Source organism: Salvelinus fontinalis, chromosome 11 (assembly GCF_029448725.1).
Source record: "Salvelinus fontinalis isolate EN_2023a chromosome 11, ASM2944872v1, whole genome shotgun sequence".
NCBI lineage: Eukaryota > Metazoa > Chordata > Actinopteri > Salmoniformes > Salmonidae > Salvelinus > Salvelinus fontinalis.
The window spans coordinates 14408284-14433116 of record NC_074675.1 but is presented as its reverse complement, the minus strand read 5'-3'; the positions used below and the strand labels follow the sequence as shown (position 1 = coordinate 14433116).

The following is a 24833-nucleotide window of genomic DNA, read 5'->3' as shown; positions in this document are numbered from 1 at the left end:
AAAAGCAAACACTCACATCTTTTCAAATTGTGGCTGTGTGCTCTTACGATTTACAACAGTCCAATATAGTTTGGTTATTTTGCCCTTCACGAGTGAACAGCCAGCTACTGGATGATTTACATGGTATGACAATGTGCAATCAAACACAGACAACCCACTGAAGTCAAGCAGACTAGTGTAAGTGCCAACCCGTGTTTGTACTGTCACTGACAAACTTCCATGCACTTTTCTGCACCTATCTCCTGTCCATGTATGGGGCTGTGTTAGACGTGAATTTACATTGTGTAACGGTTCAAAGCTCTTTCAGGATTGATACTAATCTGTGAGGTAAAGGACTGTGAGACTGTATTCATGCTTGTAGCACAGCCGGTGAACAACACAAATACAGGTTTTAAGGAATCCCTGTTAATGGTGACATACCTGATGAGTGGCATCACAGGAAATGAGGCATTGTTGGAGTTATACGGGTGGATTTGCTTGCCAATAAAATGATGGGAAGAGGTGAACGGAGGCATACAGTACAGCTGGAATGAAACAACACCAGAAAATGTCCTTTGCTAAACCTAAAAGAGCGGACCAGTTTTGGGGATGAAGTACTTTTTATAGTGTGTGTTTTAAATTAAACAAATTGAAATAGTCAGAGGGTCCAACATCTTTGAGGGGTTACCAGGGTTGTATTGTGGGTGGGGCAGAAACAGTTGTTTTCAGGCAGCTTCAGACATCAAGAGAGACCCCCAGGATTATACTATTACTCCCCCGCACTGTAGACCTTCTCTTCCCCCTGTGGGGAGACTGAGCATGTTTCTCCAGAGTCGTGGATCTTATTTCATTGCTAGAGAATATACACTGGGCTGTAATTACAGGTGGCCTACCAGGACCCACAGTTGGAATGAAAGTTCATCCTTAAAATAAACCAAAGAAATGATGACTACTTTTTAACAACATACATGGAAAATGTGACAAACACATTTACTTGAAGTACAGTGCAGATGCAAAGTTTGGTAACAGAATGACAGACAGCACAAACAGTCATTCTGTTACCAAACATTGCATCTGCACTGTACTTCAAGTAAATGTGTTTTTGTAAAATTTTCAGTGGAAATTGTTAAAAGTACTCCTTGTGCATGTATGTTTCGTTTAACTTTGCAGTCATTTGTTTTTGTTTGGCATACATTTTAAAGTGAAATTGCACATGGGCTAAAACTCCTCTGTCGAGCATAGCTGGGGGAGTGTTGGAAGGTTGCACATGATTAGGACTCATTGTTTTTGGATGAAACAATTAAAAAAAAAGATAAAACAAAGGGTACACACTCCATATAGCAACTAATTATTAGCTAAGCTAGTTATTATTTCAACTAGTGTGTCTTGAGGGTCTACACACCAGGTCTTAATTAGTCTGTGAAAAGCCAAGGTGGAAAACCCGGCATGTACTGTGGTCCTCTAGCCGGACAGGAGTTGTGTACCCCTGCCTCTCACCCATGCATGGAATCTCTGATATAGATGCTGTTATACAGTAGCACAAATTGGTAGCCTACTTGAACTCTCTCATGAAATCTTCCTCATACAATTAGCTCACAATAGTGGCCTAGGACAGTGTTTCCCAAACTCGGTCCTGGAGCCCTCTGGGTGCACGTTTTGTTTTTTGACCTAGCACTACATAGCTGATTCAAATTGTTAGCCTAGATACAGATACTTGTGAAAGTTCCCTCAGTCATGCAATGAATTTCAAACACAGATTCAACCATAAAGACCAGGGAGGTTTTCCGATGGCTCGCAAAAGTGTTGAATGCGTGTTGACTCCAATGCTTCCCACAGTTGTGTCAAGTTGGCTGGAAGTCCAATGGGTGGTGGACCATTCTTGATACACACAGGAAACTGTTGCGTGTGAAAATTAAAAACCCAGCAGCGTTGCAGTTCTTGACACACTCAAACCGGTGCGCCTTACCCATTCAGCCTCTGAATGGCACACATACACAATCCATGTCTCAAGGCTTAAAAATCCTTCTTTAACCTTTCTCCTCCTTCATCTACATGGATTGAAGTGGTATATCTCACTGGTCATCCTCAAAGCCAACACTTGCCTTTCCTCCCAGTTCTCTGCTGCCAATGACTGGAATGAATTGCAAAAATTGTTGAAGCTGGAGACTTCTATTTCCCTCACTAACTTTAAACATCAGCTATCTGAGCAGCTAACCGATCCCTGCAGCTGTACATAGCCCAATTGTAAATAGTCCATCCAATCTACCTACCTCATCCCCATATTGTTTTTATTTACTTTTCTGCTCTTTTGCACACTAGTATTTCTACTTGCACATCATCATCTGCACATCTATCACTCCAGTGTTAATTTGCTAAATTGTAATTACTTTGCTACTATGGCCTATTTATTGCCTTACCTCCTCACACTATTTGCACACACTGTATATAGACTTTCTTTTTTTATATTGTGTTATTGACTGTACACTTGTTTATTCCATGTGTAACTCTGTGTTGTTGTTTATGTCGCACTGCTTTGCTTTATCTTGGCCAGGTCGCAGATGTAAATGAGAACTTGTTCTCAACTAGCCTACCTGGTTAAATAAAGATGAAATAAAATATAAATACATTTAACAAGTGACATCTATAAGGGATCATAGCTTTCACCTGGATTCACCTGGTCAGTCTATGTCATGGAAAGAGCAGGTGTTCCTAATGTTTCGTACACTCCGTTAAATATTGAGCGCCTTGGTACACCAGTTACTGAAAGGACTATTGAGAACCCAGATGAACTTGTGAAAACACATGACAGATTGCACGCTGTGGCTTGTTTACTACTACTTGGCTTTCTCCATCCCCTGTTGTCAACATAAGCTCCTCTTCTTACAGGGTTAACAGCTTATTGCTCTCCCCAAGCTGCTTACGTTCAACCTTTGAGGCTCCACATTTTCTCACTAGGAGCGATGCAGTGGAAGATGATTAGGTGCGCCATCCTGAGTGATGGGATAATAAGCATGTGACCAACAGAGTGAGCTGATTTAGCCATGTGTCTTAGTTCACTATTCCTATTCGTTAAGGTTGGCCTTAGAACTGGAAAAGGCGGCTGTGCATTTATTTTAAAAAAAACGTTATGAACCAAGCATGCGGATTCAAACATCTATTTTGTTTTTATGCTGGTTTTGTCATCCGTAGTGGAAGATATGGTTTTGATAATGTCTGCCGACTACAGTAGACCACCAGACTGTTGTATAAGTAGCAGCATCAGTTGAAGGCACATTTTGTGTTTTAACTTGAAGATACTTCATATCATGTCCTGTTGAACTACCCCTGGTCTGCTGAAATTGTTATTCAATAGAAGCTGCAGTCTTTCCCCTCAATTACTCCATGAGGCACTAATCCTGTAAACTCCCCCCCCCCCCCCCCCCCCCCCCCCCCTTCAGAGCAGACTGAGTTAGAGATCTGGACGGCCACACTTGGTCATGTGGAGCTCTACCATGTGTCTCTTCTTTGTACTCAACCCTTCCAAAGCACAATGTCCTAAGCATGTACTGAACCCTTCCAAAACAACAGGCAAATCTTCCAATTTTAAGTAAAGTCATCTAGTAAATCTGGTCAAGCAAGACATGCCAGTACCACCCTGTCAGTCCAACTACGCAACACTTGAGTGAGCTCATTCAAGCATCCCGTGATCTTTCAAGAAAAGGCCTACTGGGGAAGGTCATTTTATTTTTGGAAACTCTTGAAGCCTATATAACAGAATTGATTTGAAAGTTAATCTTTACCAACTATAGATGAACAGCCAAGTGATAGAATTGTTCTTGGAGCAGCATTTGCATCAGTCATTTCCAGCTGAATGAGATCAGGAAATAGACTCTCGCTGTGCCCAGTGTGTCACCACAACGGCGCAGTAAATTATTGCCTCATTAACCTCACTGGGTGACTTTAAATGAACTTCTCTTAACTGAGTGTAAGGCTACCAATCTACTACTAATAATAACCTCCCCTGATTCTAACAAAACTGACAGCTCTCTGTGTGGCAAAGTGCATATCTTTTCCTTTTTTTTCTCATATTGGCTCACTATGAATTTTAAAACTAAGCATTAGCTTTAACATTAGTTGCCATATGTGAAGGCTCACTTAACGTCCTTGCCTGCCTTCATTATAAACTGAACCTCTTTAAACTCTGATGACAGTGAGGCATTTGGAACTACTGATCAGACTAGCTGATTCGGTCCAAAGGAGCTGAATTCCTTTCTCCCTTCCTCCATCGGTCTTAAACGGCACAAGAAAGACCAAAACTGGCTGTTTGGTGACTGACTAAGCTGAAGCTCCCTGTTATATAAGTAAAAACAAAATTCGCTGCATATGCTGCTGGAAAGGTAAGTCTAGGCTCAAGTTTCAGGTATTGTGAGTAAGAAATGTCAGTCACGCGGTTAACAGGTGTTGTAAACACCCAGTTTTTGGGACATTTTGGGAAATCTCTGTGATATAATTCCAGGCGAGCCCATCCTAGGAACTCCGCTGCCAATGCCATGTTGTTTGCGAGGCCATGCCTGCTATCTGCAGCTAGCCTCCCAGCCTCAGAACTGGGTCAGTAGCAGTTCATCTCTGCCTGATTCATTACTCCAACCTACAGTATATCACCAGGAAATGAAGTGATTTTGGCTGATCGGGGATCCGTCTGTACTCAGTAAAGCTGCTGTCAGATTAAGCGAAATTAAATGTCATTTTATACAGGCAGAGAGTGGGACAAGTCTGTGGTCCTCCTGCTGAGGGGCTTACCTGGGAAAATCTCACCTGTTGAATATGGCATGTCTTGGGAAGAATGCAACGCTTGGGGATGGAGTTATTTGACAAATGACTGACAATGCCGACTGCCAATCAGCAATCAGCAATACTATCATTTTTATTTCTAGTACAGCACCCTAACATCAATCGTCTGTTTAGGCCTTCCTCTTGCTCTAGTTGAATGAGTCAGATATTTTACATGTTTTAATTCCAAACCATCTTTGCTTAAAAATGAAATTTCACTTTATCCAAGGGTAAAATTTCCAGTTGTTCACACTTGAAAGACTAGTAGCCCACTTTGACATTTCTATTAGCTGTTTCAAAGGACAAAGTTCCCTTGGCTTAGTTTCAGAAGCATGAAGGCATTGTCACCATACCAACAATTAGTATAAAATACAGGCAAAAAATGTCAGCACAATTAGGCTGATAAACTCTCTGCAATGGAGAGCTGGTAATGAAATTAAGGAATCCTTACTTGCTACATCTATTTTTGGACTTCTACATTAAAGATATACAGTGCCTTCAGAAAGTATTCACACCCCTTGACTTTTTCCACATTTTGTTGTGTTACAGCCTGAATTTAAAATGTATTAAATTGAGATTTTGTGTCACTGGCCTACACATAATGGTGAAGTTTATTAATTACACTTTGGAAGGTGTATCAATACACCCAGTCACTACAAAGATACAGGCGTCCTTCCTAACTCAGTTGCTGGAAAGGAAGGAAACCGCTCAGATTTCACCATGAGGCCAATGGTTACTTTAAAACAGCTACAGAGTTTAATGAGTGTGATCAGAGAAAACGGAGGATGGATCAACAACATTGTAGTTACTCCACAGTCTGTAACGGTGTATGGGTAAAATCACTGGGGAAGCCAAGCCAGAAAAAAATGCCATATTGCAACCTATGTGTTGTGATAATTGCATTGTTTGCTTTATAACCTGTTAGTTTAGATGCATTGCGACCGTGATATATAGGCCTAAGTCCCAGACAATAAGAAGACACAGTGGTAGAATAAATTAAACCACACTTTTGTTTCATCACAAAACCGGGGAGCAACCTCTGTCTGGTGAAGTCCACAAAGCATATTGCATGTAAAAAACAGTTGCATGAACTACAGCATGGTCAAGCAAGTTGTTTCTGAAATTTTCAGACTACTTGGAGCGAACCATGGAGAGTTACCGCAAGTAGCAAAGAAAACAGGAGCTGCCTCCACTATTCCAGCACCATTTCAACTTCAACATTTCAACATCATCAAATCACCTATGCTTAGTCTAATACAGTGACAACTAAAAGATACTAAAAACTATTTAGTCCAATAAGATAAATCTGATTTGGTTGTCCATGGTTCAGATTTTTTTGTGTGTGTGCGAGCGTGCAAGTAGAAAAAACATGTTGACTCACCCTACTTGTAGAGAAACACCAATGCCATCCTGTCTATGGCTCTGTCATACAGTACATGCTTTTATTTTTTGTTGTCCCAGGCTACCTAGCTAAAATGATTGCTCGCCAGCCTAACTTCCTTTCATGGGCAACGTTAGCTAGTTAACATTAGCCTTCTACATCTAGCTACATATTGAAGTTCCATCTTCTTAGTCCAGAGGCACAATGTATAAATTTATGGTTGGATCAGAATCGCCATTATAATCGTTGGCCATCATGGAGAATTAAGTAAAACCACAAGTCCAAATTCCTACCTCCATCCATGGATAATTTAGGAAAATAACACAAGATGCAACAATTCAAGTTGTTTCTGTCAATGACAAATTTCTCTCGATGTGATACACTCCTCCACATTGAACTCTTTTCCACCCTCTGTGGAAAAGGTTCTATGTGGAACCCAAAATGGTTCTACCTGGAACAAAAATGGTTATACCTGGACCCAAAAGGGGCTCTTCAAAGGGTTCTCCTATGGGGACAGCCGAAGAATGCTTTTTGGTTCTAGATGGCACCTTTTTTTTTCTAAGAGTGTAGGCATGAAGTCAAATCCAAACTGGCTTCCCTTCACACTTTTTTTTTTTGGTGCACCAGGACCATTCATATATGAGCTCACTCAGTTTAGCTCAATGCTGATTGGCTATTATTTTATACTTTTTTTCTATCAAGGGAGGCCAAATGCTCGCTGGCTTCCCTTGCATTCAATGCTACGGGCTTCAACAATGTCATACTATTTTTGACCAGACAGCATCAGACAGATGGCCTACACATACACAGGCAGAGGGGCGCTATTTCGCTCGCTCCGATCCTTTCTCTGGTGAGATACATTCAGCCTCTTGCGAATGGCAGAAAAAGCATGAAACACAGAGAGACAAAAGATAAATTATTTTATGTTTTTTTATAGGTACATTTTTTTGGAGGAATCCTGGCTTCCCTTGGCATCCATGAATACATGCCACTGTCCACAATACTAACTTAATTGACATTGAAAAGAAGGAAATATTCCAAAACATCCATCCTGTTTGGAAAAAAGACAGTAAATTAATACTGCAATTAACGTTATGTCCTGAATACAAAGTGTTATGTTTGGGGTAAATCCAATACAACACATTACTGAGTACCACTCATCATATTTTCAAGCATAGTGGTGGCTGCATCACGTTATGGGTTGCTTGTAATCGTTAAGGACAAGGGAGTTTTTCAGGATAAAAAATTGTAAATGTTGTACAATCCAGGTGTGCAATGCTCTTATAGACTTACTCAGAAAGATTCACTGCTGTAATCACTTCTAACGGTGATTCTAACATGTATTGATACTTGTGTAAATGTTATATTTCTTTATTTCATATTCAATACATTTGCAAACATTTCTGAAAACATGTTTTTACTTTGTCATTATAGGATACTGTGTTTAGATGGGTGAGAAAAAAATCTATTTAAACCATTTTCAATTCAGGCTGTAAGAATTAAATGTGGAATAAGTCAAGGGGTATGAAAACTTTCTGAAGACACCCATTGATCCCTGAAGAATCTAACGTAGAAGTGCCTCATGAGCTTAGTTCAGTTGTCCTACCCCATCAGAACCAAAGATATACACTTTTTTGCTCCAATGTAAATGTAAACAAACACTGTATAGCCTCAACATGGTTAAAACTATAATGTTTATATCATGGGTGGTCAGTCCTTGCATCCATAATCCTATGAATTTGAGAGTGGTTACATTTGTCCAGGCCCATCCCTCAGCTTTTTACCAAAACCGAGGCGGTGTGATACTTAATTGTTTCAACTGCGGATTCTAGCTTTAAGAGGGCTCTGTTCGGCCCCTTACAAAAAATATCCACTGGGGGATAAGACTCACACCAAGACACCACCAAGCCAGCCCAGAAAATGTGGCTTCTGTTTTTATTGTCCGTTGCTGTGGCTGTGTTTTTGTCTATGATTCTCTCTCTCTCTCTGTGTGTGTGTGTGTGTGTGTGTGTGTGTGTGTGTGTGTGTGTGTGTGTGTGTGTGTGTGTGTGTGTGTGTGTGTGTGTGTGTGTGTGTGTGTGTGTGTGTGTGTGTGTGTGTGTGTGTGTGTGTGTGTGTGTGTGTGTGTGTGTGTGTGTGTGTGTGTGTGTGTGTGTGCGTGATGAGTATGTAACTGTGACGGTCATCAATTGCTGACATGGAGTAAAAATGCTGAATGATGTCATTATGTTCAATGTCATCCGCTGCACCACTTTTCCTCTCCTGTATTGTTTTAAAAAATAATTTTACCCAGACAAAACCTACACAGAGGAACTCTCTTACCTCTAGTTTTGATAAAGAGAGTTTATGCTTATCCACAGTCTAGTCCACTCCACTCTGACCATATTGTAGAAAAAATGTGAAGTGACAGAAAAACATGGATTATTTCCTAATTGCCAGTGAATGTTTGTTCTTTCCCAGGGCTGAGCCAACCAATCCGGTCAGCGTTGTTGGGGCCTTACAAATCCAGGGGCTAGTTGCCATGGCGAGATATTGTTTGCATCCAGTCATGCCAGCGCCGCCAATGTGGGCGGTCCCCTCGTCAGCATGCTTCTTTGTTTGTGTACCACTTGTTAGAACAACCCCCCTTGTCTGTGCACACATCCTTGGAAGCGTTAAAGTTCTCTCCGTAGTGCATTGGTCTATCACTCAGGTTCATCTTTGGTTTTAGTAGTGGAAAATCTGGAATAATATCTGTTTATTTTATCAACTGTATTTTAATGGATTTGTATAGTATTTGGATTTCCTATTTACTAAAGAAATAACTCAATTTAATAACAGGCAACATTATGATATCAAAGAGCAACTTCTATTCTCACATTTTCTCTCCTGCGAAGCTGTGCAAAACTGCCGACCTTTCACTCTTCTGTGATCTTACTGTGCAGTAGAGTCCTTCCCCTTCCCCCGTCTTCAAGGCATGGAGAGAATGCAGGTTGAATAAAGGGCCAGGCTAAGTTTAGCTCCAGGTTTTCAGTGGAGGCCAGACGGCCAACCTTCCTGGGTAAACTGTAGATACTGTAGCCCCTCAGCTGTCAGGGAAAGCAGGCTTCAGACATGTGCTCGACCCTGAGCAGGGAACCACCAAAGACCAAGGAGACCTGCCATCTTTAGGTCATCGTGCTTCACAATCTCTTGCCCTTTAGACTGGCGCCATGATTTAGTTATAGTCAAGGTAGGTCTGTACTGAAGAAAAGTCCAAATTTCCCACTCCTGACAAAGTGAATTTGGTACCACCAGAATTGAGGTATTAAGGTAAACACACTATCAAATGTTTTATGCATGTAGCTATACTAATTTGACTGTGTAGCATTCAAAGACTGTAAGTAGGCTAAATGACGCTCAAGGGCTCAAGTTTCTCCACTACCAATTCTGAGGCTGTGCTTGCATCTGGTTGCCTAATATCCAGTACTACGTGATAATCTTACGATGGAGGGGCGAATGACTTCAGCACAAATATTCTCATAGATGTGTCCATACCATGTCCTCTTGGTAATTAGGAACACACAATATTGTGTGTATGTGGTCTTTGTTAGTTCAACTCGGGTCAGAACTATGATTGAGTGTCAATTGGCATTAAGACAGTAACAGTAGTACTGTATTTGATTAGCAATGTTGTGTCATCATTACAGCGTATTTTCCACATTGATGATAATTGATTATGTATTTCACATTGTTCAATAACATCTATTAAGGCATTAGGCATCCAAAGTTACATCAATATTCTGATGAAAGACAGGTTTTCTACAAAGCCAAATTGAAGAGAGTTTTCTGAGTCGGATAACATTTATACATGATCCACCAAAGAACCATGACTGTTGATATTCACCCCAATCAAATACTTTGGCATTGAAGAAATAACTTTGATCTAAGTGCTAATTCATACATTTTGTAGTCCCTGTGTACGGGTGCTGATGATGTCAGATGTGAGTGTGAGCCTTACAGGATGAAGTAACATAGACAAAATTGCCAAAGGAGACCAAAATCTGCACCCAGTGGGGGCCCCAGGACCGAGTTTGAGAAACTCTGCTCTAGTATCTAATTTCTTTGTCATATTCCTCTCCCATTACTGCTACCGTCAATATTGGCAGCCAGACAATCCCATAGAATCAGAGCATATAAAAAAAAATATATATATACAGCACCAGTCAAAAGTTTGGACACCTACTCATTCAAGGGTTTATTTGTACTATTTTCTACATTGTAGAATAATAGTGAAGACATCAAAACTATGAAATAACACTTATGGAATTCCATATGTGCAGACTGTCAGCTTTAATTTGAGAGATTTTAATTCATATCGGGTGAACCGTTTAGAAATGACAGCACTTTTTGTACATAGTCCCATTTTAGGGGAGCAAAAGTATTGCGACAAATTCACTTATGTGTATTAAAGTAGTAGAAAGTTAAGTATTTGTTCCCATATTCATAGCACACAATGACTACATCAAGCTTGTGACTCTACACATTTGTTGGATACATTTGCTCTTTGTTTTGCGTTTTTGGGAGGACGCCCTGGACCCCCCCCCCCCCCGTCTACTTCCCCCGCCCAATATGTACACCACAATTTCGCCCTTGTGAAGTAATGACATCCTTTATCCTTAGTAGTCAAGCTTCTTTTTCCATCGAGGCTCTCAGTCAAAGAAGGGTGGTTTCAGTTATACTTAACATGTGACAGATGTTGAGAATAGAGGATGGAGAGAGAATCTCACAGGGAGCTCCTCAGTCTGACACCCAGCCCCTGCCTTCAGAGGTCCTGTGGTTAAAGATTCTATAACCCAATCCATATTTCTCAGTATTCCACAAAAGGTATTTTTATGATCTTATCAAATGCTTGAGGAATGGAATTTATTAGATTGGAAAAACACCATACTTCTACATTGTATCATATAATCCCCTCCTCTGCCACCCAAAATACAATTTCCATGTGAACACTTAACACCTGGCAGCCTGCACCTCTCTCTCCTACCCCTGAGCTGTGTGCAGCATGGGAATGGCCCTATTTACAGCCAGTTACCAGGCGGCTCTGGCCTGGAGATTCTGCAGTAACTGTCTACAGTTACAAATCACTCTGCCAGTTCCCAGTGCAACACAACACTGCCTCCGGGATTCCAAAGGCCTGTATACGTAGCGTGGTGCCCCTGAACGGCTAGCTCAGTCAGGGAAGGCCTCAGTAACCAGAGGCGTCTCGGAGGGATACCCGCGGCAGGATGGTGTTGAACCAGAGGGAACGTGACAGGGAATTGTTGTGTTGCTGGCAGCAGGTGTGATGAAGATGCTTAAAGAGGCAAGGGAGCTGTTGCCGTCTTACGTGTCATTAGGGAGTTAAGGATCAGAAAGTGGATAATGGGACGAAACAGGAAAACGGATGGCCGTTCCGAGAGAGGGATAAAAAATGACGCTTAAACTCCGTGCATCTGTGTTTCCCTGGCCCGGCAGGCTGGCGGTTCAGATCTGCACTGTTGCCTCTGCTTGATGCCTTGCCAGGTCTGTAATCATTGCCTTTCAACTAAGGTGCTTGTGTCAGCAGTTTAAAGGGTTCCTCATGCAAGCGACCAGAGAAAGCTTTCCCGTAGGCATTACCAAATAGAACCGCCATCGTCAGATAGGGCCTTCGAGGCAGACCGATAGAAACTGCATTAAACCCCTTATTCCAGTGATTAAATGTGTACCTCGAAACCAGAAACTGTAACTAAACTTCTGCTGAAGTTTCTCCTTCGTCCTTGGTAGTAGATACAGAGGGACTCCTAAAGTAGCTTTTAAGTGCATGTAGTGCAGCAACAGATTCCTAAATGTTGAGAGAGTGCGGTTTTGATTTATAAGCCTTTTTCTATCCATGTAACCCGCATCAGTTTGGAAATGCAATGCTCTGATTCTATGGGACTCTATGGCTGCCAATATTGACTGTAGCAGTAATGGGAGAGGAATATGACAAAGCAATAAGACACGAGAGCAAGTTTTCTCAAACTTGGTCCTGCCCATTTTGATTGAGATACGGGGTGATGTTGAGTGGTTTAATTCGCATCAATGAACTGGAATCTTCTTTGCTGTCTCATCTCACTTGTAGTCACCAAGAAAGTTGCAATTTCCCAGAACCTCTTATTTGTACATTTTTAAGCTTACTGAGCAAGATGGATAATTTAGCATTGTTTGTGAGTCTCTGTATTTCAGTGTTTTGTGTGTGTGCATTTTGGAATACAGTAAACTCACAGAGCTATATAGTAAACCCAGCATTTGACAGTCTCTCTGTTCTATAGAATGCTGGAGAGATCCTGTGTAGCGCCCCCTTGTGTGGAGGAGGAATGACGACGCCCCCTCGATGAGAGCCATGGAGCTGAAAGTGTGGGTGGATGGAGTGCAGCGGATCGTATGTGGCGTCACAGAGCTCACCACGTGCCAGGAGGTGGTCATTGCCCTGGCCCAGGCCATTGGTGAGTCAATCCATCCTGCAATATTGTCCAAAACCACCCCACCAAAAAAATATTAAAGTGATATTTCAAGGGATAAATTGAAAATAAGATTAAACTAAAGTGAACTACTGTACCCCTTTAAGCCTTACCACACGCCGTGTGAGAATGGATCCTTTTGCAGGACACACATCCGCAGTGCATGCAGCATATTTGACGGTCCGTTTCTGAGAGATGCTAAAGACGGTGGAGTGCACCAAGATTAGAGTTGACTGGGAGTAAACAGAGATTGTGAGAATCAAAATGAGCGTTGACTGGGAGTGAACAGAGATTGAGAGAATCAAGATGAGCTGTGTTGGGATGATTCATAGATGTCATTGAGATGCTCGCTGAGGAGAAGAGAGAACTACATGATGACTGGATTGTATTCCCATAATGGTACCGCATTTATGTATGAGAAGCTATTACCCCAGCCCACATGTAGAGGCAACAAAATAAGTTTGAAAGCAGCTGTCTGTTCCCACTGATTCTAGGGAGAAATAGCTGTAGAACCAGCATGGAGCCACTTTTAAAGGTTCACCTCTTTTGCATTATGGAGATGTACTGTACAGACCTGCACTGAACTGTGTGAGTATGGCTCAGCACGACAATACCCTGCTCATACTGCTGTCATTTCATACTGTTTTCAGTTCATACTGGCAGTTTTGCACTTGCACTTTGCACTGCTTAGAACCAAAATTCTGTGGAGATGTCATGGTTTACATAGGTAATTTGCTTTTAGAGAAAATACTTGGAGGTCCTAGAGGTAGCATGTAAGGGTTAAATGAATCCATTGGATTTGTACATGCTATTCAATTGTGATCCTTGCACAGATACATGATTGTAGGACTAACAGCTAAATGCTGTGTCTTTTCATCAACAGTACAGGAGTTATGGTCCAGGGCCTCTTTTGTATGTTTTCAGTCTTTTGTCTGGTCCAGGGTACTTTGATGTGAAAGGCCTTCAGCCAGATTCAGCTGTAGTGACAACTGTGTTCCTTTGATAGGGGTTCTGCTGTTGAGAGGGGAAAGACTTTGGCTTGTGCTCTTAACTGCAGCAGAACACACACACACACACCACACACACACACACACACACACACACACACACACACACACACACACACACACACACACACACACACACACACACACACACACACACACACACACACACACACACACACACACACACACACACACACACACACACTGATTTGGGTCTGGAGGAATTTTATTGAACCTTACTCCAACCCTAGTATGAATGGGAACTGAACAACTGCTCCTATATTTGAATAGAGAAATCCCTGTTGGGTTCTTCCTAGAAAAAACAACCCATTACTCTGAAAACTCTGCACAGTGCCCACCCAATAAACTGTCTGAAAGCAAGTGGGGTAGTTGTGAATGGTTCTTCCATAGAGTTTCATGGTCTTGGCGGAGGTAAATTAGATTAGGGTTGTGGCTGTGTTTCTGAATGCCGGAGGGGATAACAATGACAAAGTCAATGGTAGATGATCTCTGTAATCTGCTGCTACTGCAGAGTGTAGTCTAGCTACTGGTCTGTATGTAACTGGTCACCGGCTGGTATGTGGCAAGAAATAGCAAAAAACGTTGCCGTGTGACTACTGTACATTGGTCATCTAAGCCCAATTACTTAGTAAAGCTCCAATTAATTAATCTGATCAAATCATTATTTCACTCTTTTTGCAGGGCGTACTGGCAGGTACACGTTGATCGAGAGATGGCGGGAGACGGAACGTCACTTGGCCCCGCATGAAAACCCTGTGGTGTCCCTCAACATGTGGGGCCAGTATGCCAGCGACGTGCAGCTGGTTCTCCAGCGCACTGGCCCCTCCCTCAGCGAACGTCCCAACTCCAACTGCTCATCCCGTGTGCCCGAACGCGGCCTCTACCGCCAGAGCCTGCCTCCTCTGGCCAAGTTGCACGCGTCGGCCAATGACCGCTTGCTCAAGCGTCGGGAGCCCAAGCGTAAGTCCCTCACCTTCACGGCTGGGGCCAAGGGCCTGAGGGATATTTTTGGGAAGGGCAGAGATGCCGAGGCCAAGCAGCAGCAGAGAGCACTGAACCAGGGCAGGGGGGTGGTGTCTGTGCCCCTCAGTCCAGCCCGGGAGCTGGTGCGCTTGGTCCAGCTGCAGAAGGACAAGCTCCAGCTACTGGAGAGCCGGCTGCAGGGCTGTGAGGCAGAGCTACACGGCTGTGAGAGCGGTAATGTTGGCGTGTGCATCGAGGGTCAGGAGGGCATTGGCGTGCTGGAGGAGGAGCTGGTGCGTCTGGAGCAGCAGCTGCGGAGGAATGAGGTGGAGATGTCCGAGGAGGAGTTCTGGCAGAACGAGCTGCAGATCGAGGAGGAGAGCGAGCGGCAGCTGAGGGAGCAGCTCCAGGAGCTGATTGGACGGGTGCGAGAGTGCGAAGCCCGGCTGGGGGAGTACCTGACCCGTATCCAGGGCATGGAGGCTGGCCTGGAGCAGGAGACTGAGCAGAGCAGGCAGGTGGACGAGGAGGAGGCCCGGGCCCAGCTGGGGAAGGTCAGGGCAGAGCTGGAGCAGCAGGTTCAACACAGAGTGCAGCTGGAGAGCAGCTGCAGGGCTGTGGACCGCTCACTGGGACAGTCCAGCAAGAAACTACAGGTCAGCTTTGGTAGAAGGAAAAATGTATAGGAAAACAGTGATTGTACATACACAAATTCAGCGTTTTAGGGAGGTGCTGGAGACTGTAAACACTGCAATCTACACTCCTATGTGCTTTGACTGATGAAGACCAAAGGGATGAAACATGTTCAGAAGACATAGAGAGAGAAGTGCCGTACTAAAATTTTCCATTGATTCCTAATGGTTTTGAAAACAACACATGATGTACATAAACAAACACCTTTTGTAAAATAGGGTTGAAAACAACATTTATCATTGATTGGAAGACACACATGCACCTTTTGCAGAAAACATTATGATGAAGTAAGACACGTAAGCCCATTTTACAGGGCTGCATAATATCTGGAACATATACAGTACCAGTCAAAGGTTTGGACACAGCTACCCATTCAAGGGTTTTTCTTTATTTTTACTATTTTTTACTATGTAGAATAATAGTGAAGACATCAAAACTATGAAATAACACATATGGAATCATGTAGTAACCAAAAATGTGTTAAACAAATCAGAATATATTTTATATTCTTCAAAGTAGCCACTGATGACAGCTTTGCACACTCTTGGCATCCTCTCAACCAGCTTCACCTGGAATGCTTTTCCAACAGTCTTGAAGGAGTTCCCACATATGCTGAGCACTTGTTGGCTGCTTTTCCTTCACACTGCGGTCCAACTCATCCCAAACAATTTAAATTGGGTTGAGATTGGGTGATTGTGGAGGCCAGGTAATCTGATGCAGCACCATCACTCTCCTTCTTGGTCAAATAGCCCTTACACAGCCTGGAGGTGTGTTGGGTCATTGTTCTGTTGAAAAATAAATGATAGTCTCACTAAGCGCAAACCAGATGGGATGGCGTATCGCTGCAGAATGCTGTGGTAGCCATGCTGGTTAAGTGTGCCTTGAATTCTAAATAAAATCACAGACAGTGTCACCAGCAAAGTACCCCCACATCATCACACCTCCTCCTCCATGCTTCACAGTGGGAACCACACATGCGGAGATCATCCATCCACCTACTCTGCATCTCACAAAGACACAGTGGTTGGAATCAAAAATCTCAAATTTGGACTCAAAGGAAAGATGTCCATCGGTCTAATGTCCATTGCTAGTTTTTCTTGGCCCAGGCAAGTCTCTTGTTCTTATTGGTGTCCTTTAGAAGTGGTTTCTTTGCAGCAATTCGACCATGAAGGCCTGATTCATGCAGTCTCCCCTGAACAGTTGATGTTGATGTCTGTTAGTTAAACTCTGTGTAGCATTTATTTGGGCTGCAATCTGAGGTGCAGTTAACTTTAATGAACTTATCCTTTTTTACTGTTTTATTTCACTGTAGAGCCTTTAGTCCCACTCAAAATGCCTTAGATAGCTCTTTTGTCCCACCCGACACACATGCGGAGAACTCACCTGGCTTAACTTGTTCCTCCAGAGACGAAACCTCTCTCATCGTCACTCAACACTTAGGTTTACCTCCACTGTACTCACATCCTACCATACCCTTGTCTGTACATTATGCCTTGAATCTATTCTACCACGCCCAGAAATCTGCTCCTTTTATTCTCTGTCCCCAACGTACTAGATGACCAGTTCATATAGCCTTTAGCCGTACCCTTATCCTACTCCTCCTCTGTTCCTCTGGTGATGTAGAGGTTAACCTAGGCCCTGTAGCCCCCAGTTCCACACCTATTCCCCAGGCACTATCATTTGTTGACTCCTGTAACCGTGAAAGCCTTGGTTTCATGCATGTTAACGTCCGAAGCCTCCTCCGTTAGTTTGTTTTATTCACTGCTTTAGCACAACCCGGATGTTTAGCCGTGTCTGAATCCTGGCTTAGGAAGGCCACCAAAAATTCTGAAATTTCCATCCCCAACTACATTTTCTGCCAAGATAGAACTGCCAAAGGGGGTGGAGTTAGCCTGCAGAGTTCTGTCATGCTATCCAGGTCTGTGTCCAAACAGTTCCAGCTTCTACTTTTAAAAATCCACCTTTCCAGAAATAAGTCTCTCACTGTTGCCGCTTGTTATAGACCCCCTTCAGCCCCCAGCTGTGCCCTAGACACCATATGTGAATTAATTGTCCCCCATTTATCTTCAGAGTTTGTACTGTTAGGTGACCTAAACTGGGATATGAATAACACCCTGGATGTCCTACAATCTAAACTAGATGCCCTCAATCTCACACAATTGATCAAGGAACCTACCAGGTACAACCCTAAATCCATAAACACGGGCACCCTCATAGATATCATCCTGACCAACCTGCCCTCTAAATACACCTCTGCTGTCTTCAACCAGGATCTCAGCGAACACTGCCTCATTGCCTGCGTCCGTAATGGGTCCGCGGTCTTCATCACTGTCAAACACTCCCTAGAACACTTCAGCGAGCAGGCCTTTCTAATCGACCTGGCCTGGGTATCCTGGAAGGATATTGACCTCATTCCGTCAGTAGAGGATGCCTGGTTATTCTTTAAAAGTGCATTCCTCACCATCTTAAATAAGCATGCCCCATTCAATTAAAAAAAAACTAAGAACAGATATAGCCGGTTCACTCCAGACCTGACTGCCCTTGACCAGCACAAAAACATCCTGTGGCATGTTAGCATTGAATAGCCCCCGCAATATGCTACTTTTCAGGGAAGTTAGGAACTAATATACACAGGCAGTTTGAAAAACTAGCCTTTGCTTTCCTAACAGAAATTTGCATCCTGTAGCACTAACTCCAAAAAGTTTTGGGACACTGTAAAGTCCATGGAGAATAAGAGCACCTCCTCCCAGCTGCCCACTGCACTGAGGATAGGAAACACTGTCACTACCGATAAATCCACAAATAGCATTTTTCTACGGCTGGCCATGCTTTCCACCTGGCTACCCCTACCCCGGTCAACAGCTCTGCACCCCCCCCACAGCATCTTGCCCAAGCCTCCCCCATTTCTCCTTCACCCAAATCCAGATGGCTGATGTTCTGAAAGAGCTGCAAAATCTGGATCCCTACAAATCAGCTGGGCTAGACAATCTGGACCCTCTCTTTCTAAAATGATCCGCCGCAATTGTTGCAACCCCTATTACTAGTCTGTTCAACCTCTCTTTTGTATTGTCTGAGATCCCTAAAGATTGGAAAGCTGCCGCGGTCATCCCCCTCTTCAAAGGGGGTGACACTCTAGACCCAAACTCTTACAGACTTATATCTATCCTACCCTGCCTTTCTAAAGTCTTCGAAAGCCAAGTTAACAAACAGATCACCAACCATTTCGAATCCCACCGTACCTTCTCCGCTATGCAGTCTGGTTTCCGAGCTGGTCATGGGTGCACCTCAGCCACGCTCAAGGTCCTAAACAATATCATAGCCGCCATCGATAACATACAATACTGTGCAGCCGTATTCATCGACCTTGCCAAGGCTTTCGACTCTGTCAATCACTGCATTCTTATCGGCAGACTCAACAGCCTTGGTTTCTCAAATGACTGCCTCGCCTGGTTCACCAACTACTTCTCAGATCGAGTTCAGTGTGTCAAATCGGAGGGCCTGTTGTCCGGACCTCTGGCAGTGTCTATGGGGGTGCCACATGGTTAATTTCTCGGTCCGACTCTTTTCTCTGTATACATCAATGATGTCGCTCTTGTTGCTGGTGATTCTCTGATCCACCTCTACGCAGACGACACCATTCTGTATACTTCTAGCCCTTCTTTGAACACTGTGTTAACAAACCTCCAGACGAGCTTCAATGCCATACAACACTCCTTCTGTGGCCTCCAACTGCTCTTAAATGCAAGCAAAACTAAATTCATGCACTTCAACCGATCACTGCACGCGCCCGCCCGCCCGCCTAGCATCACTACTCTGGACGGTTCTGACTTATACCCTGACTACACCGCGTGCGCAAGCGTTGCAAAATACATTTTGAAATCTATATTATTCAATTATTGCACCCACACTGCTCGCTCGCGCCAACGAGCATCTGCGTTGCCAAGGGATAAAATACAAGTCAGTTCTATTTGTGACGCAAATCACACTGCAAGTCCCGCCTCTCTCATTTCCTCATTGGTTTATAGAAGCAGATACCCATGTGCCATCTCCTCATTGGTTATACCTATGTGGGTGACTGAAATACGAACGAGGTCAGTGGCGGTAATGCACCTAATTTATGAAAGTTGCCAATCGCAATATAAAGTCCAGAGAAGAAAAAGCCTGGAAGGAGGAGAGATGACTAAAAACGATTCGGTTGACCGTTTTATATGTGGATTAATTGTCGGAGTAGAGGACCTTGTGCATTTTAGGTAAAATAACAACTCAATGTTTATATCCCAGGACAAATTAGCTAGCAACAGGAAGCTAGCTAGCTAAATTGCCATAAATGTTTAATGCTTTTCGACCTGTCCCCAAATTAATGTAATTGGTTCAGAGTTTGTTTTGATATTTTAACCTGCGTGTCGTGATCACATTTGGTGTGGGTGGACAAAATAGATTTATGCACGATGGCGCACGCGCGCAGCCGGTTTGGGTTCCGTGTTAGAATATGTGGACAACTACAAATACCTAGGTGTCTGGTTAGACTGTAAACTCCCCTTCCAGCCTCACATTAAGCATCTCCAATCCAAAATTAAATCTAGAATCGGCTTCCTATTTTGCAACAAAGCATTCTTCACTCATGCTTCCAAACATACCCCCATAAAAATGACAGATCCTTGACTTCGGCGATGTCATTTACAAAATAGCCTCCAACACTCTACTCAGCAAATTGGATGTAGTCTATCACAGTGCCATCTGTTTTGTCACCAAAGCCCAATATACTACCCACCACTGCGACCTGTATGCTCTCGTTGGCTGGCCCTCGCTTCATATTCGTCGCCAAACTCACTGGCTCCAGGTCATCTATAAGTCTTTGCTAGGTAAAGCCCCGCCTTATCTCAGCTCACTGGTCACCATGGCAGCACCCACCCGTAGCACGTGCTCCAGCAGGTATATTTCACTGGTCACCCCCAAAGCCAACTCCTCCTTTGGCCGCCTTTCCTTCCAGTTCTCTGCTGCCAATGACTGGAACGAATTGCAAAAATCACTAAAGCCTCATATCTCCCTCACTAACTTTAAGCATCAGCTGACAGAGCAGCTTACCAATCATTGCACCTATACATAGCCCATCTGTAAATAGCCCACCCAAATCCCCATCCCCATATTGCTATTTATTTTTTTGCTCCTTTGCACCCCAGTAACTCTACTTGCACATTCATCTTCTGCACATCTATCACTCCAGTGTTTAATTGCTAAAGTGTAATTATTTCGCCACTATGGCCTATTTATTGCCTTACCTCCCGAATCTTACTACATTTGCACACACTGTAAATAGACTTTTCTATTGTATTATTGACTGTACGTTTGTTTATCTCATGTGTAACTGTGTTGTTGTTTGTGTCGCACTGCTTTGCTCTATCTTGGCCAGGTCGCAGTTGTAAATGAGAACTTGTTCTCAACTGGCCTACCTGGTTAAATAAAGGTGGAAAAAATATAAATCCTCTGCAGCAGAGGTAACTCTGAATCTTACTTTCCTGTGGTTGTCCTCATGAGAGCCAGTTTCATCATAGCGCTTGATGGCTTATTTGAGCTGATCTTGATGTAATATGGACTTGGTCTTTTACCAAATAGGGCTATTTTCTGTGTACCACCCCTACCTTGTCACAACACAACTGACACATTATTAATTAAAAGAATTCCACAAATTAACCTTTAAAAAGGGGCGCCTGTTAATTGAAATTAATTCCAGGTGACTACCTCATGAAGCTGGTTGAGAGAATGCCAAGAGTGTGCAAAGCTGTCATCAAGGCAAAGGGAGGCTACTTTGAAGAATCTCAAATATAAAATGTGATTTGTTGAACACTTTTTTTGGTTACTACATGATTCCATATGTGTTATTTCATAGTTTTGATGTCTTCACTATTATTCTACAACGTAGAAAATAGTAAAAAAAAAAAAAAAAAATGGAATTAGTAGGTGTGTCCAAACCTTTGACTGGTACTATATATATATATTTTACTTTCGTCTGGCGCTGAATTTATATTAGTTTGGATTCATGTCCTTGACAAAACCATGTTTACAATGAAACATAACTATTTATTAATTCAAGCATGGTTTCTCACTGCTTGGGAAGAACATTTTTGAAGTTACTGTGTTTGATTGAAAGGGCCCTGTGTTTTTAGTAGGAACATTTTGGAGGCCTCTTATTAGTCCTCATGATGTAATGTTTACTTACAGGGTGGAGTACACCACACAGGCTGCATTTAGACAGGCAGCCCAATACTGATCTTATTTCCACTAATTGGTCTTTTGACCAATCAGATCCGCTCTGAAAAAGAGCTGATGTGAAAATATCTGTTGTGATTGGTCAAAAGACCAATTAGTGGAAATAATCTCCGAATTGGGCTGCCTGTCTAAATGCAGCCATAGTGTGGGCGTGAGGTAAAACAGTTATTTTAAAGATTCGGGTGGTGAGTTATATACTACTGGTGATTTGGGGGCCTGAAAAGAACTGCAGATCTACTCCACCAGACTTACATTACTCTTTCCCTAGAACCAACTCTTCCTTAGCTGGGCTCTAGAATGACTGCCCCTTTATTGGGTTTAACCACCTGCAACATGTATGTAACCGTAAACTGTCTGATTTAAAGGTTCTTCTCAATACAACAATTCCACCTGCAAATAGCCTTAAATGTAAAGGAATACAATTCCACAAGAGAAAAATACATTTTAAACATCGTATGAATCTATAAAGTTGCTTGTTAGGCGCGAGTGGCCAGGTGGGCCCCATCAGTGGACAAACGGAGTATACAGGAAAGTGGAACTGACAGTAGAAACTGCAGGGTAAGTAAATGACTAGTTGAGTGGTTGTTTGTTGCAGGAGAAGGAGCAGGAGTTGGAGCAGTTGACCAGGGAGCTGAGACAAGTGAACCTTCAGCAGTTCATCCATCAGACTGGCACCAAGGTCACCGTTCTACCAGCCCAGCCCAATGATCAGGAGAATAACACAGGTACACACAAGCGTTACAAAGTTTCCTAGTCTGGGCAGAAAATCTATCTGGGCTCAGACATTTCAAACATTGTATTATCCAACACTACCCCCTAGTGGAAGTTAGTACACCATGTAAGGTTTTTGTAAAGCTCTTTATTTGGCTAGTAATGTTGCGTTTTGTCACGCCACAGTCTAATCTACACCTGAAAGTAAAGAAGTATAATTTAAAATAAAAAATACCACTTAACATAGACTTCTTGATGACTTCCTCCTCCCCTCTCTCTCCAGACCTCCAATCAGGCTCGCTGAAACGGCTGGGCTCCTCCCGCCTCCTCCCCAGCGACCTCCGAGCTCTGCAGAGTCCAGTGTCTTCAGGCCTCAACCCTGAAGGCATCTACGTCTGAACCCTGACCTTTACCTTTTGCTGCCTACCATCAGTGACCCTCTGCTGGAGTTGAGTCGGCTTCTCCCCTGGAGGATCCATCTCTTATCTCCATTGGAGCGCCACCAGAGGAGGCTGGTGGGAGGAGCTATAGGAGGAAGAGCTCAATGTAATGGCTGGAATGGAATAAATGGAATGGTACCAAACACATGGAAACAACCATTACAATGAGCACTTGCGCTGGCAGCTCATCCCCTAGCCTCCTCTGATCTCCACCCTGTCCTCACACAATGCCATCCTTCCCCTTCTCTCTGCTGACTTTCCTCTATCTTCCATGAGAACACACAGAGACCCTCAACAGTTTTGTCAAGACTATAGGATTTAGGATGTTTGCCTCGTTTTGGCTGATCTGCCACTGGTAGATAGCTGGAGAGCTCGACCGTGTCCTTGCTATGCATTTCAAACAGTCATGCTTCTTTGAGGAACAGAATGCCCAACTTCTCTATTTCCTCTCGAAGATCTACAAGGACCGAGTAGATGCGAGAAATATGGTATTAACACCACCTAGCACTCTGTTACCTTCATATAGCAAGCTAATGGACTAGTAAAGTGCACAATCACAGTCATGTGATGACAACTAGAGTCAACCGCTGCCCTTGGCCCTGGACAACCATGAGGAAATCCAGCTGTTTGTAGGGGTTGAGACTGAAGAAAGTCCCTTTGAGATCAGGCGATATAGAGGAAATGAAAATATCTTCAGACAACCATGATTTACAAAGACAGAGGTCTCAAAAGTCTATTGGCCATTTGTTACAGAAACAGAATGGGTCAGAAAACCATATTTTACACAGATAGGCCACCTTGTGTGAGACCTGTGGTGTGTAGCAGAGCCATATCTGATTGCCTTATAAGTATTTTTCTGTTTTAAAGACTTTAAGAACAGTAAAGGCTGTTATAACAGATACTTATAGACATGGCAGCTATGCTCCAGAGATCCGATGGACCATTTATGGTCAACACAGCAGTCTAGTGACTAATTGTTAATCAGTTTTGTATTTTTTTTGTGACTGATGACAATAGCTGTATAATCTGGTCTGCCACTGGGTGGCAGAATACATCTCACAAAACATTTTGCTAGGATCTTAATATTGGTCATTTCATATTGATTATACATGCAAAAATTTTACATTATGCAATTGATGTGGTTACTCACTTTCATCGTTGGAATCTTTTAGTATGCTGTGTTTACCGTTGCACTTTTACTTTGGAAGGGCCTGTACAATTTGTACTTACCACTTAGTTTTTATAGATAATGTCTTGTTTGTGTTGAGTGGTTTTCTTTTCTCATTTGTAACCTCTTGAAGAATCGTGGGTTTGTTTATTGTCTTACATGGCTAATCATTTTTATGAAGTTAAAATATGTCTCACATGAACCAAAGCAAGTTAGACAATGTGATTGGTGGCGGTCAACCTGAATGTACTTAATTTGTTAAAACAGAACATGCTCTGTAAATACCTTTTACAGGGGCCACTGTATCTGCCTCCACTTTAAAAGTGATGCATTTGTAATGGAGAGTTATTGGACTGTGAATGTATCTGTCAATAGATCGAACTCCACTCTGTGGCTCTTCAGCCTCATGGAGAGAGGACTGAGTGAGATAAGAGGTTGTTGTTTGGTTGTGGACTAGTTGATACCAGGGAACCCACCAACAGCAAAGCCGGTGGACGCACGTCAAGGTCAACAGACTGACCTGAAGCTCGTTCCATTCAGTATTATTGATGTCCTAGTTTGGATCATGAAGAAGGGTTGAGCTGTGTCGCCGAAATGTAACCGAACTGTAACCCACTAACACAAGAACAATGGCTCTTAACAACGTACACAGCGGAGACTATTAGCATGCCTTACTGAATTGTAAATAATCACTACATAGTATTGGAATATTTTTTACAATATTTAAAATAATGCATAATGCTGACAAAGACAATAGTTGTACATAATATGAATTAACTTTTGTTTTATCCTGCTACTCTGTGGACAGCTTGGTGCATGCACTGATGTGTTGGTTTCATTGCTGTTTTTGTATTGTTGAAATGACCAGAGGCTTACGATAATAGTGGATTATAAGTACGGAAGTATAATGTT

General features: G+C 42.9%; 1 protein-coding gene across 2 annotated transcripts in view; it reads left to right on the top strand.

Annotated features, from left to right (window-relative positions):
- LOC129865107 (ras association domain-containing protein 8-like) overlaps positions 1 to 24833 on the top strand; it is a 29955-nt gene extending 5122 nt beyond the window's left edge. Inside the window, exons 2-5 of one of the 2 annotated variants that reach the window (XM_055937596.1) lie at positions 12463 to 12636; positions 14361 to 15298; positions 22198 to 22327; positions 22597 to 24833. In XM_055937596.1, the coding sequence (XP_055793571.1) occupies positions 12525 to 12636; positions 14361 to 15298; positions 22198 to 22327; positions 22597 to 22712 (1296 nt within the window). In that variant the 5' untranslated portion in view covers positions 12463 to 12524 and the 3' untranslated portion in view covers positions 22713 to 24833. Of the gene's footprint in view, positions 1 to 12446; positions 12637 to 14360; positions 15299 to 22197; positions 22328 to 22596 lie in introns of both variants that reach the window. The other variant, XM_055937597.1, reaches the window with a different exon arrangement.